Raw genomic sequence first — 13,073 nt, forward strand, 5'->3', positions numbered from 1 at the left:
GGGGCCAGAAGCTATGACTCGACCCCTGCAACCACAAATAGGTGAGTACAAATAGGTGAGTACACACACACACACACACACACACACAGCACCAGTTTGGAACCCACACCTGGTCAAACACGTCAAGAAATTAGAGAAAGGGCAAAGGTTTGCAACGAGGCTAGTTCCAGAACTAAGGGAAATATCCTATGAAGAAAGGTTAAGGGAAATCGGTCTGACAACACTGGAGGACAGGAGGGTCAGGGGAGACATGATAACGACATACAAAATACTGCGTGGAATAGACAAGGAGGACAGAGACAGGATGTTCCACAGATGAAACACAGAAACAAGGGGTTACAATTGGAAGCTGAAGACTCAGATGAGTCAAAGGGATGTTAGGAAGTATTTCTTCAGTCATAGAGTAGTTAGGAAGTGGAATAGTCTGGCAAGCGATGTAGTGGAGGCAGGAACTATACATAGTTTTAAGACGAGGTATGATAAAGCTCATGGAGCAGAGGGAGAGAGGACCTAGTAACGGTCGGTGAAGAGGCAGGGCCAGGAGCTGAGTCTCGACCCCTGCAACCACAATTAGGTGAATTAGGTGAGTACACAAAGCCAGGATGAGCCCATGGTTCACCCAAAGGTGCAAGGAGGCAAAAACCAAGTGTGCTAGGGAATGGAAGAAATAGAGAAGGCAAAGGACCCAGGAGAATAAGGAGAGCAGTCGTAGAGCCAGAAATGAATATGCACAGATAAGAAGGGAGGCCCAACGACAATATGAAAACGACATAGCAGCGAAAGCCAAATCTGACCCGAAGCTGTTATACAGCCACACCAGGAGGAAAACAACAGTCAAGGACCAGGTAATCAGGCTAAGGAAGGAAGGAGGAGAGACAACAAGAAATGACCGTGAAGTATGTGAGGAACTCAACAAGAGATTCAAAGACGTGTTCACAGAGGAGACAGAAGGGGCTCCAGAAAGCTGGAGAGGTGGGGTACACCACCAAGTGCTGGACACAGTGCACACAACCGAGGAAGAAGTGAAGAGGCTTCTGAGTGAGCTAGATACCTCAAAGGCAATGGGGCCAGATAACATCTCTCCATGGGTCCTGAGAGAGGGAGCAGAGGCGCTATGTGTACCCCTAACAACAATATTCAATACATCTATCGAAAGAGGGAGATTGCCTGAGGCATGAAAGACAGCAAATGTAGTCCCAATCTTTAAAAAAGGAGACAGACATGAAGCACTAAACTACAGACCAGTGTCACTGACATGTATAGTATGCAAAATCATGGAGAAGATTATCAGGAGAAGAGTGGTGGAACACCTAGAAAGGAATGATCTCATCAACAGCACCCAACATGGTTTTAGGGACGGGAAATCCTGTGTCACAAACCTACTGGAGTTCTACGACATGGTGACAGCAATAAGACAAGAGAAAGTGGATTGCATTTTCTTGGACTGCAAGAAGGCGTTTGACACAGTTCCACACAAGAGATTAGTGCAAAACCTGGAGGACCAAGCAGGGATAACAGGGAAGGCACTACAATGGATCAGGGAATACTTGTCAGGAAGACAGCAGCGAGTCATGGTACGTGGCGAGGTGTCAGAGTGGGCACCTGTGACCAGCGGGGTCCCCAGGGGTCAGTCCTAGGACCAGTGCTGTTTCTTGTATTTGTGAACGACATGACGGAAGGAATAGACTCCGAAGTGTCCCTGTTTGCAGATGACGTCAAGTTGATGAGAAGAATTCATTCGATCGAAGACCAAGCAGAATTACAAAGGGATCTGGACAGGCTGCAGACCTGGTCCAGCAATTGGCACCTGGAGTTCAACCCCACCAAGTGCAAAGTCATGAAGATTGGGGAAGAGCAAAGAAGACCGCAGACGGAGTACAGTCTAGGGGACCAGAGACTACAAACTTCACTCAAGGAAAAAGATTTTGGGGTGAATTTAACACCAGGCACATCTCCTGAAGCGCACATCAACCAAATAACTTCTACATATATTGTGCACCCCATGCTCATCCTACATATATTGTGCACCTCATGCTCATCCTACATATATTGTGCACCCCATGCTCATCCTACATATATTGTGCACCCCATGCTCATCCTACATATATTGTGAACCCCATGCTCATCCTACATGTACTGTGTACCCCATGCTCATCCTACATATATTTAACACTTCTCAGTGCTTCAAAAACGTAGCGTTTATGCGAGTTGCAATGTGGTGGGTCGTCATGTGACTGAGACCCTCGTCAGGAAGTACTTGTCTATATATGTATATATGCTATATTACAGGATATAGGAAGGTAGGTGTCTTGTTCTACCTGGGACCCACAACTTCAGTAGGTCTCTAGTTCTACCTGGGACCCACAGCTTCAGTAGGTCTCCAGTCCTATCTGGGACCCACAGCTTCAGTAGGTCTCTAGTTCTACCTGGGACCCACAACTTCAGTATGTCTCTAGTTCTACCTAGGACCCACAACCTCAGTAGGTCTCTAGTTCTACCCGGGAACCACAACCTCAGTAGGTCTCTAGTTCTACATGGGACCCACAACTTCAGTAGGTCTCTAGTTCTACCTAGGACCCACAACCTCAGTAGGTCTCTAGTTCTACCTGGGACCCACAACTTCAGTATGTCTCTAGTTCTACCTAGGACCCACAACCTCAGTAGGTCTCTAGTTCTACCCGGGAACCACAACCTCAGTAGGTCTCTAGTTCTACCTGGGACCCACAACTTCAGTAGGTCTCTAGTTCTACCTGGGACCCACAACTTCAGTAGGTCTCTAGTTCTACCTGGGACCCACAACTTCAGTAGGTCTCCAGTCCTATCTGGGACCCACAGCTTCAGTAGGTCTCTAGTTCTACCTGGGACCCACAACTTCAGTATGTCTCTAGTTCTTCCTGGGACCCACAACTTCAGTAGGTCTCTAGTTCTACCTGGGACCCACAACTTCAGTATGTCTCTAGTTCTTCCTGGGACCCACAACCTCAGTAGGTCTTTAGTTCTACCTGGGACCCACAACTTCAGTATGTCTCTAGTTCTACCTAGGACCCACAACCTCAGTAGGTCTCTAGTTCTACCTGGGAGCCATAACTTCAGTAGGTCTCTAGTTCTACCGAGGACCCACAACCTCAGTAGGTCTCTAGTTCTACCTAGGACCCACAACCCCAGTAGGTCTCTAGTTCTTCCTGGGAGCCATAACTTCAGAGAAGACAAACTTAGGGTAAAATCTAGAGGTTTCTACCCAAAGGTGCTGAGTATTTTCTTCCCCTACCAGTCCCTCTCACTATATACGAATAGTATTAGTTTCAAAAACTTTTAATGATGCACTAGTTTTATGCATTTATTCGTGGGATAAATAGAACAAAATCAAAATGTTTCATACCTCTTAAATTGTAAATAAATAATGTTGAATATAATAATGTTGTCACTTACGATAGATCAGCATCTTTGGAGCTGAGGAAAATCCACTTTTCATCAGTACATTTATTTTGTTCCACAATAGTTTGTATGGCATGACCGACCCCGCCGGAGCCTCCAGTCACCAGCACCACCATCTCTGTCTTGCCTGACATACTCACCTGAAACTAATGTTCTCCAGTGAGTTACTATGATATAAACTGGTTTATTGGGTTTAAAGCTTATCGACTACATAAAGGTCATTAAAGCTGGATGTCACCTGTACATTTATCCCTAAATTAGGGTTTTAAGAAAACAAAGTATTCAGTATATACACTGAGAGATGCTCATCTCTCAGTGTATATATACACAGAAAGGTACAAGCCTCTCAGAGTATATTTAGTGACAGATATATTTTATAACATTATCTGCAAAAAAAAAAAATAAATAAATAAAATAAGGGTTAAATAATACTCATCCTAATAATGAAAATAATTATAAGTATTCTCCACAAGGATTTATAAAGTGATTTATAATGCAAATTTTCACAAAAATATTGAATATCTGTAATTATGTGGTTGTAAATAAAGAAGCAGATTTAGGCCTACGGTGTCCCTGCTTTAATATGTAGTTATACGTATTTTAAAAAAGATTGAGTGGTTGTAGCAGAGCATCAGTGTACCAGTGCTCGCAGAGAACTATGTTCTACTGTTCTTTGTTCACTTCTCAATTTGCAACTGTCGACTCTCCAGTGTTCTTTTATTAGTGCTAAAAATTATAATTTTCTCTTATTATCTCTTTGTTATCACTTTATCTAAAACACATATTCTCTGTATACTTCATTATCATCCATATTTTTCCTCTTTTCCTTTATAATATAGTATGTGATCTCGGTTCCCACACATCTTAAAAATAAAGATTATAATTGTTTTGAGAGTCACCTGAACACTAGATGTGTTTCAGTGGCTACATTATTTAAGAGAGGTATCCCTGGTATCCCTGGTACCCCTGGTATCCCTGGTATCCCTGGTATCCCTGGTATCCCTGGTATCCCTGGTATCCCTGGTATCCCTGGTATCCCTGGTATCCCTGGTATCCCTGGTATCCCTGGTATCCCTGGTATTCCATGACTCCAGCCGTCATAGCTAAGATACTCAACACTTGCTGCTGGACTCACCGACTCATTACCTCCTCTTCTATCTCGTCAAACTTCTTGTTTTTTAGTGTTTTAGATTTTTAATATTTTTCACAAAAAAAAACAACTCTGCAACATGCATTGCCCAATAAAAATTAAGTAATTACAGCAGACTAAACAGCCCCTGACTTACAAACAGTATCCTCAGATCTATTGATAAAATACATCTATATGAAAAAGAGTACACATTGGGTCTAATAACAAAGGATTTTTCAAATGTTACTCAACTATGTTAACCAATCTAATAAGGAGGTCAAAAAAAAAACTGTATTATGAAAACATATTTCATGACATAAAAGTGATATGAAAAACGACTTGGAAAACCTTATCTGAAATTCTAGGATCTAAAAAGCTGTCGCAAAACAGAATGACTAACTTAACTAAACCAGATGAACCTCTCCTTCAGCCAACCGATACTGCCAACAAACTTAATGTCTTTTTCTCTACCGTAGGAACAAAACTAGCAAGTAAAATCCCAAACACAAACATTCAGCCAAAGACTAGCTCACTGGCAACTACCCAAATACTCTGTTTTTAGCCCCAACAAACCCTACTGAAATCTCGCTCATCATAAAAACACTGAAGAACAAGACAGGGGACCTAAATAACTTACCACTGCTCATGTATAAAAGAGCTTCTCATGTGTTGTCACAAATTATCGCAACTGTTTTTAACAAATCAATTGAATCTTCCACCTTCCCATTAATAACAAAACAGCAAGAGTTACTGTGAATGATTCTTTTAATCTCATGTTGAGCTACTCATAAACTTCAAAGTCGTTTCATGTAAACTCCCCTCCTTCCTTCCTCAGTCTGATTACCTGGTCTTTGACTGTTGCTTTCTTCCTGATGTGACTGTACAACAGCATCTGGTCAGGCTTGGCTTTCGCTGCTATGTCACTTTCGAATTGCTGTTAGGTCTTTCTTACCTGTGCATATTCATTTCTTGCGCTTCGGCTACTTTCCTTGTTCTTCTAGGTCCTCTGTATTCTATACATCTTCCATTCTCTAGCATATAAAAAAGACCTGGAAAACACTTTCCCAGATTCTAGGGACCCACAAACTAAAAAAACAAGAATATTGTCCTAACTAAACCTAATGATACACCACTGCATCCCACTGATACAGCTAACAAGATAAACGACTTCTTCTCAACCATAGGATCTAACCTCGCCAGTAAAATCCCACGTACCAACACTCGTGCCGAGGACTACCTAGATGGAAGTTTCCCAAATTCATTCTATCTTGTACCAACTGAGCCCACGGAAGTCACTACGATTATAAAGTCACTGAAAAATAACTCAGGGAATCTGTCTCACGTCCCACCATTATTGTACAAGCGAGCGGCCCATGTCCTTTCACATGCTATTACATTAGTTTTTAACAAGTCACTAGAAACTAGAACTTTCCCGACACTACTCAAGACAGCGAGGGTTACACCAGTACATAAAGGTGGTGACCCTACATATTTAAACAACTATAGGCCAATATCAAACTTACCATTGCTATCCAAAATCTTCGAGAAACTCGTGCACAGGAGACTATATTCATTTATAACGGCACAAAACATACTCTACCCCTGCCAATTTGGATTCAGGAAAAATAAAAACACTAATGATGCAATTGTACAAATGCTAAATCTGGTTTACACAGCATTGGAAAATAAAGAATATCCACTAGGAATTTTTATTGACCACGGCATCCTACTCCACAAACTTGACCATTATGGTATAAGAGGCCATGCACCTGCATATTTCAAATCCTACTTTACTAATAGGTATCATTATGTCACCATTAAAGACACAGCCTCATCAACACGGCCACTTGATACTGGAGTTCCGCAGAGAAGTGTCCTTGGTCCCCTGCTCTTCCTCATTTACATCAATGATCTTCCATACGTATCCCAACACCTGAAACCCATTCTCTTTGCTGACGACACGACTTGTCATATCCCACCCTATTCTTGTCACCCTCAACACCATTGTTAACGAGGAGCTGTTCAAAATATCGACTTGGATAACAGCCAATAAACTTACACTTAACACTTACAAAACCTACTACATTATGTTTGGTAGCAGATCAGGTGTAGTGCAAATTAACATTAAGATCGACAACACTCTAATTGCCAGACATAATGAGGGCAAATTCCTAGGCCTATACCTCAACAGCAACCATAATTTCAGCACCCATATCCAACACATAACAAAAAAAGTATCCAAAACGGTTGGAATCCTCTCCAAGATACGATACTACGTGCAGCAAACTGCCCTTCTCACACTATACCATTCACTCATTTATCCATACCTCACCTATGCTATTTGTGCTTGGGGATCAACTGCACCAACACACCTAAAGCCAATAATAACACAACAAAAAGCCGCAGTAAGAATAATCACTAAATCCCATCCCTGGTAACACACCCCTCCACTCTTCATAGTCTAAACTTACTCCCTGTTCAGAACATCTACACTTACTACTGTGCAATCTACATCTACAGGACCTTAAATTCCAATATTAACCTTGACCTAAAACGCTTTCTTGATAGTTGTGACAGAACCCACAAGCATAACACCAGACACAAACATCTCTATGACATTCCCCATGTTCGACTAAACCTTTACAAAAATTCTATGTATGTCAAAGGGCCTAAAATCTGGAACACCCTACCTGAAAACTCTAGAACTGCAGACACATTCATCACCTTCAAAACTACCGCTAGACAACATCTTATTTCCCTGATACACCCCGACAACTAACTACATGAAAAACCACCTGGTGGTTCACACTTACACTCACTCTCCCACTTGTCTATAATCACGGAAATACGAATCTTAATCATAAAATAATGAATCCTAACTAGTCATAAGTTTGCCTGTGATTCTACAATATAGAACCTGTGTATTGTGCCAAAACAAAAGCATTTACATTGCTAAACTCACAAGCTATAATGTAGTCACTTAGCCTTAATACCAACTTACTCCATAATCTACATTAATTTAGAGTTAAGAATTAATCCAAGTCTGCCCGAAATGCCTAGCCATGCTAGGTGTCCTACTGGCCCCCTATGTAATTAGTATTTTATAACATGTAAACCACACAATATCCAAAACCTGAAAAACCCCACATTGTAATCTTTATAGAGAATAAACTTGATTGATTGACTGATTGATAATTAGTTTTAGCTCTCTATAACTCTGCGTGAACCAAGGGCTCGTTTTGCCCGTCTCATATGTCTGTTGCCCTTCCCTGCTAACCTCTCCTCTGCTTCATTTGATATTGTCGAATATTCCATCATCATTTACTGTTTCCTCTCCCAGTTCTCTGTCCCACTGGACCTCGTGCATGAAATTCTTCATGCCTGTGTAGTTCCCTCTCTTGTAGTTTGGGTTCATTCTTCCTGCCCTTCCTGCCTCCCTCTCCACTTGTAACTCTACTATTTATTCGAGACTTCGAACCACGTGATCACTAGCTCCGAAGGGATTTCAGATGTGATGTCCACAATATCTGCACTGCTTAAGGTGAATGCTAAATCCAGTTTTGTTGGATCGTCCTCTCCTCTCTCTCTCTCTCTGGTAGTGTCCCTAACGTGTTGATGCATGAGGTGTTCTAGTTCTACCTCCATCATCTTTGCCCTCCATGTTTCTGGGCCCCCATGTGGCTCCAAATTTTCACAGTAGATTTCTTTGTGAATGAAGTCACCCACAACTAGTAGCTTTGTCCTGCTCTCATGAGCCCTTCTGGCCACTTCAGCCAGTGTATCAACCATCCCTCTGTCACTCTCATCATATTCCCGTCTGTGGTGGGTTATACATCACTGCAAACACCACCTTGGGACCTCCAGTCTGAAGTGTTTCTATTGTGTAGTCCCTTGCTTCTTCTCTGTCCCCTCTCTCCAACTCCTCAAAATCCTATTGGTTTTTGATGAGCAGTGCCACACCTCCTACCCCTCCAGTGTTCCCTCTGTCTTTCCACAGAAGCTGATATCCAATTGGAAAGATGGCATTTGTTATCTTTCTTGAGAGCTTGGTTTCTGTGAGGGCTATGATGTCTGGTGGCGCCTCTGTGATTCATTTCACTCCTCCCACTTACTCGTGTGCGTGTGTGTGTACTCACTTAGTTGTACTCACCTAGATTTGGTTGCAAGGGTCAAATCACAGCTCCTGGCCCCGCCTCTTTGCTGGCTGCTACTAGGTCACTCTTCCCGGTCCATGAGCTTTATCATACCTCTTCTTAAAGCTATGTATGGATCCTGCCTCCAATACATCACTTCCCAGACCATATCACTTCCCGACAACTCTGTGACTGAAGAAATACTTCCTAACATCCCTGTGATTCATCTGAATCTTCAGTTTCCAACTGTAACCCTTTGTTGCTGTGTCCCATCTATGGAACATCCTGTCTCTGTCCACCTTGTCCATTCTTCTCAGTATTTTTAAGTCGTTATCATATCCCCCTTATCTCTCCTGTCCTCCTGTGCAGTCAAATCAATTTCCCTTAACCTCTCCTCTTTGGACATACCCCTTAGCTCCGGGACCAGTCTAGTTACAAACCTTTGCACTCTCTCTAGTTTCCTTACGTGCTTAGGTAGGTGTGGGTTCCAAACTGGTGCTGCATACTCCAATATGGGCCTCATGTACAGAGTGTACAGGGTCTTGTACGATTCTTAAAGACGTTGGAATGTTGTTCTTAGGTTTGCTAGGCGCCCATTCTGCGATCATTCTTTCCCTTCCCCAATCTTTTTGACTTTGCACTTGGTGGGGTTGAACTTCAGGAGCCAGATGCTGGACCAGTCCTGCAGCCTGTCAAGATTCCTTTGTAGTTTTGCTTGATCCTTGTCCGATTGAATTCTTCTCATCAACTTCATATCATCTGCAAACAGGAACACTTCGCAGTCTATTCCTTCCGTCATGTCATTCACAAATACCAGAAACAGCAACGGTCCTAAGACTGACCCCTGTGGAACCCCACACGTCACGGGTAACCACTCTGACAACTTGCCACGTAGCATGACCTGCTGATGTCTTTCTGACAGGTATTCCCTGATCCACTGCAGTGCCTCCCCTGTTAGCCCTGCCTTGTTCTCCAGCTTTCGCACAAATCTCTTGTGTGGAACTGTGTCAAACGCCTTCTTACAGTCCAAGAAAATGCAATCTACCCACCCCTCTCTCTCTTATCTTACTACTGTCACCCTGTCATAGAACTCCAGTAGTTTTGTGACACAGGATCTCCCGTCCCAGAAACCATGCTGGCTGTCGTTGATAAGCTCACTCCTTTCTAGGTACTCCACCACTCTTCTCCTGATAATCTTCTCCATGACTTTGCATACTGTACATGTTAGTGACACTGATCTTTAGTTTAATACTTCGTGTCTGTCTTCTTTTTTTAAAAATTGGGACTACATTTGCTGTCTTCCATACCTCAGGTAGTCGCCCTGTTTTGATAGATGTGTTGAAGATTGTTGTTAGTGGTACACGTAGCACCTCTGCTCCTTCTCTCAGAACCCATGGAGAGATATTATCCAGCCCTATTGCCTTTGAGGTATCTAGCTCGCTTAGCAGCCTCTTCATTTCTTCCTCAGTTGTATGTATTGTGTCCAACAGTTGATGGTGTACCCCACCTCTCCGTCTTTCTGGAGACCTTTCTGTCTCCTCTGTGAACACTTCTTTGAGTCTCATGTTGAGCTCCTCACATACTTCGCGGTCGTTTCATGTGATCTCCCTTCCTTCCTTCCTTGCTCAGCCTGATTCCCTGACTGTCGTTTACCTCCTGATGTGGCTGTTCAACAGCTTTGGGTCAGATTTAGCTTTCACTGCTATATCATTTTCCTATTGCCGTTGGGCCTCCCTTCTTACCTGTGCATATTCATTTCTGGCTTTACGACTTCTTTCCTTATTCTCCTTCTATACCTCTTCCATTCTCTGTCACACTTGGTTTTGGCCTCTCTTTGGGTGAACCAAGGGCTCATCCGGATCTTCTCGTTATTTCTGTTACCCTTGGGTACAAATCTCTCCTCAGCTTCCTTGCATATTGTTATCACATATTCCATCATCTCATTTACTGTTTTCCCTGCCAGTTCTCTGTCCCACTGAACCCCGTGCAGGAAATTCTTCATGCCTGTGTAGTCCCTTCTCTTGTAGTTTGGATTCATTCGTCCTGCCCTTCCTGCTTCCCTCTCCACTTGTAACTCTACTATGTATTTGAAGCTCAGGACCACGTGATCACTGGCCCCGAGGGGTCTTTCATATGTGATGCACTTAATATCTGCACTACCCAAGGTGAATACTAGGTCCAGTCTTGCTGGTTCATCCTCTCCTCTCTCTAGTAGTGTCCTTTACGTGTTGTTACATGAGGTTTTCCAGTACCACCTCAATCATCTTAGCCCTCCACATTTCTGGGCCCCCATGTGACCCCAGGTTTCTCCAGTCGATTTCCTTGTGGTTGAAATCACCAACAATCAGCAGCTTTGCCCTGCTCGTATGAGCCCCTTCTGGCCACTTCAGCCAGTGTGTCAACCATTGCTCTATTACTCTCATCATACTCATACCCTGGCTTCCTGCTGTTCTGTGGTAGGTTATACATCACTGGAATTACCAGCTTGGCATCTCCAGTCTGAGGTGTTCCTATTATGTAGTCTCTTGCTCCTCCTTTGTCTCCTCTCTCCAGCTCATCAAAATCCCATCAGCTTTTGATGAGCAGTGAAACTCCTCCGCCCCCTCTGTTCCCTCTGTCTTTCCTAAGTATCTCATATCCCATTGGAAAGATGGCATCTGTTATCGTTCCTGTGAGCTTGGTTTCTGTGAGAGCTATGATGTCTGGTGATACCTCTTTGACTCTTTCGTGCCACTCCTCACACTTATTCGTTATTCCATCAGCGTCAGAATGCTATTCTCAGGTTTGCCTGGTACCCATATACTGCAGCAGTTATCTGGTTGATGTGCGCTTCCAGGGACGTGCTCGGTGTTATGCTCACCCCAAGATATTTCTCCTTGAGTGAGGTTTGCACTCTTTGGCCACCTAGCCTATACTCGGTCTGCGATCTTCTTTGCCCTTCCCCAATCTTCATGATTTTGCATTTGGTGGGGTTGAATTCGAGAAGCCAGTTGCTGGATCACGTGATCAGCCTGTCCAGGTCTCTTTATAGTCCTGCCTGATCCTCATTTGATTTACTTCTCTTAAATAACAAAAAAAAGCACAATACCGTGACTGGAACGATACACAAATAACCCGCACATAAAAGAGAGAAGCTTACGACGAGAGAAGCATATCAGCCAGCGAGCACTGTCTGCAGTCTGCTCTCTCCTCTATGTCCTCAACATGCCCTCTCTACACTGCCTCGCAGTGCCACGCAGCTGGGTTTAGCCCTGGCTCTTTCATCTACAACTCAAGACCTTCCATTCACCGACTATTCTCCGTCTGTCCACACTTCCCCACTCACCCACCGGAGTCCCAACAGAAGAGCCTGCTATGTGTGTTCTCAGTGTCTGTCTCACGATCGACTTAGCTACAACTAAGCTGGGAACACTACATCTTAAGCCCTGGCTCTATTTCTACAACTAAGAACACTCCTCTCCAGCACTATTCTTCGTCTGTCCCGTCTTCCCCGTTCATCCCATTTGGGATCTTACCTGAACTTTCGTTCGTTCGTTCGTACTTCTGGTTAGTGTGATTTTGTAAATGGTCCAAGTCGGACCGAAACGTCGTCGTAAGCTTCTCTCTTTTATGTGCGGATTATTTGTGTATTTACTTCTCTTCATTGACTTCATATCATCTGCGAACAGGGACACTTCTGAGTCTATCCTTTCCATCATGTCATTCACATATACCAAAAATAGCACTGGTCCTAAGACTGACCCCTGTGGGACCCCACTCGTCATAGGCGCCCACTGGGATACCTCATCACGTACCATGACTCGTTGTTGTCTCCCTGTCAGGTATTCTTTGATCCATTGGAGTGCCCTTCCTGTTATACGTGCCTGATCCTCCAGCTTCTGCACTAATCTCATGTGAGAAACTGTGTCAAAGAACTTTCTGCAATCCAGGAAAATGCAATCAACCCATCCCTCTCTCTTGTGTCTTACTTCTGTTACCTTGTCATAAAACTCCAGAAGGTTTGTGAACCAGGATTTGCCTTCCATGAATCCGTGCTGGTTGTCGTTTATTATCTTGTTCTGTTCCAGGTGCTCCACCACTTTTCTCCTGATAATCTTGTCCTTGACTTCGTATACTATACACGTCAGTGACACTGGTCTGTAGTTTAGTGCCTCGTTTCTATCTCCTTTCTTAAAAATGGGGACTACATTTTCTGTCTTCCATACCTCAGGTAGTTGCCCAGTTTCAAGAGTGTTGAAGATTGTGGTTTACAGCACACACAGCATCTCTGCTCCTTCTCTAAGGGCCTATGGGGAGATGTTGTCCGGTCCCATCGCCTTTGAGGTTTCAAGGTCACTTAGCAGCTTCTGCACTTCCTCCTCCGTTGTGTGTATGTC

The 13,073-nt window shown here is 43.6% G+C and overlaps 1 protein-coding gene across 3 annotated transcripts in view; it reads right to left on the reverse strand.

The window, feature by feature from the left end:
* Positions 1-13,073, reverse strand: part of LOC128701834 (GDP-L-fucose synthase-like) — a 143,558-nt gene that overhangs the window by 78,244 nt on the left and 52,241 nt on the right. Inside the window, exons 2-3 of one of the 3 annotated variants that reach the window (XM_070099861.1) lie at positions 5,409-5,433; positions 3,430-3,575 (exon numbers count right to left, since the gene is read on the reverse strand). In XM_070099861.1, coding sequence (XP_069955962.1) covers positions 3,430-3,569 — 140 coding nt within the window. In that variant the 5' untranslated portion in view covers positions 3,570-3,575; positions 5,409-5,433. Of the gene's footprint in view, positions 1-3,429; positions 3,582-5,408; positions 5,434-13,073 lie in introns of all 3 variants that reach the window. The other 2 variants (XM_070099860.1, XM_070099859.1) reach the window with 2 other exon arrangements.

The sequence above is a fragment of the Cherax quadricarinatus genome, chromosome 69, assembly GCF_038502225.1.
Source record: "Cherax quadricarinatus isolate ZL_2023a chromosome 69, ASM3850222v1, whole genome shotgun sequence".
In the NCBI taxonomy this organism is placed as follows: domain Eukaryota; kingdom Metazoa; phylum Arthropoda; class Malacostraca; order Decapoda; family Parastacidae; genus Cherax; species Cherax quadricarinatus.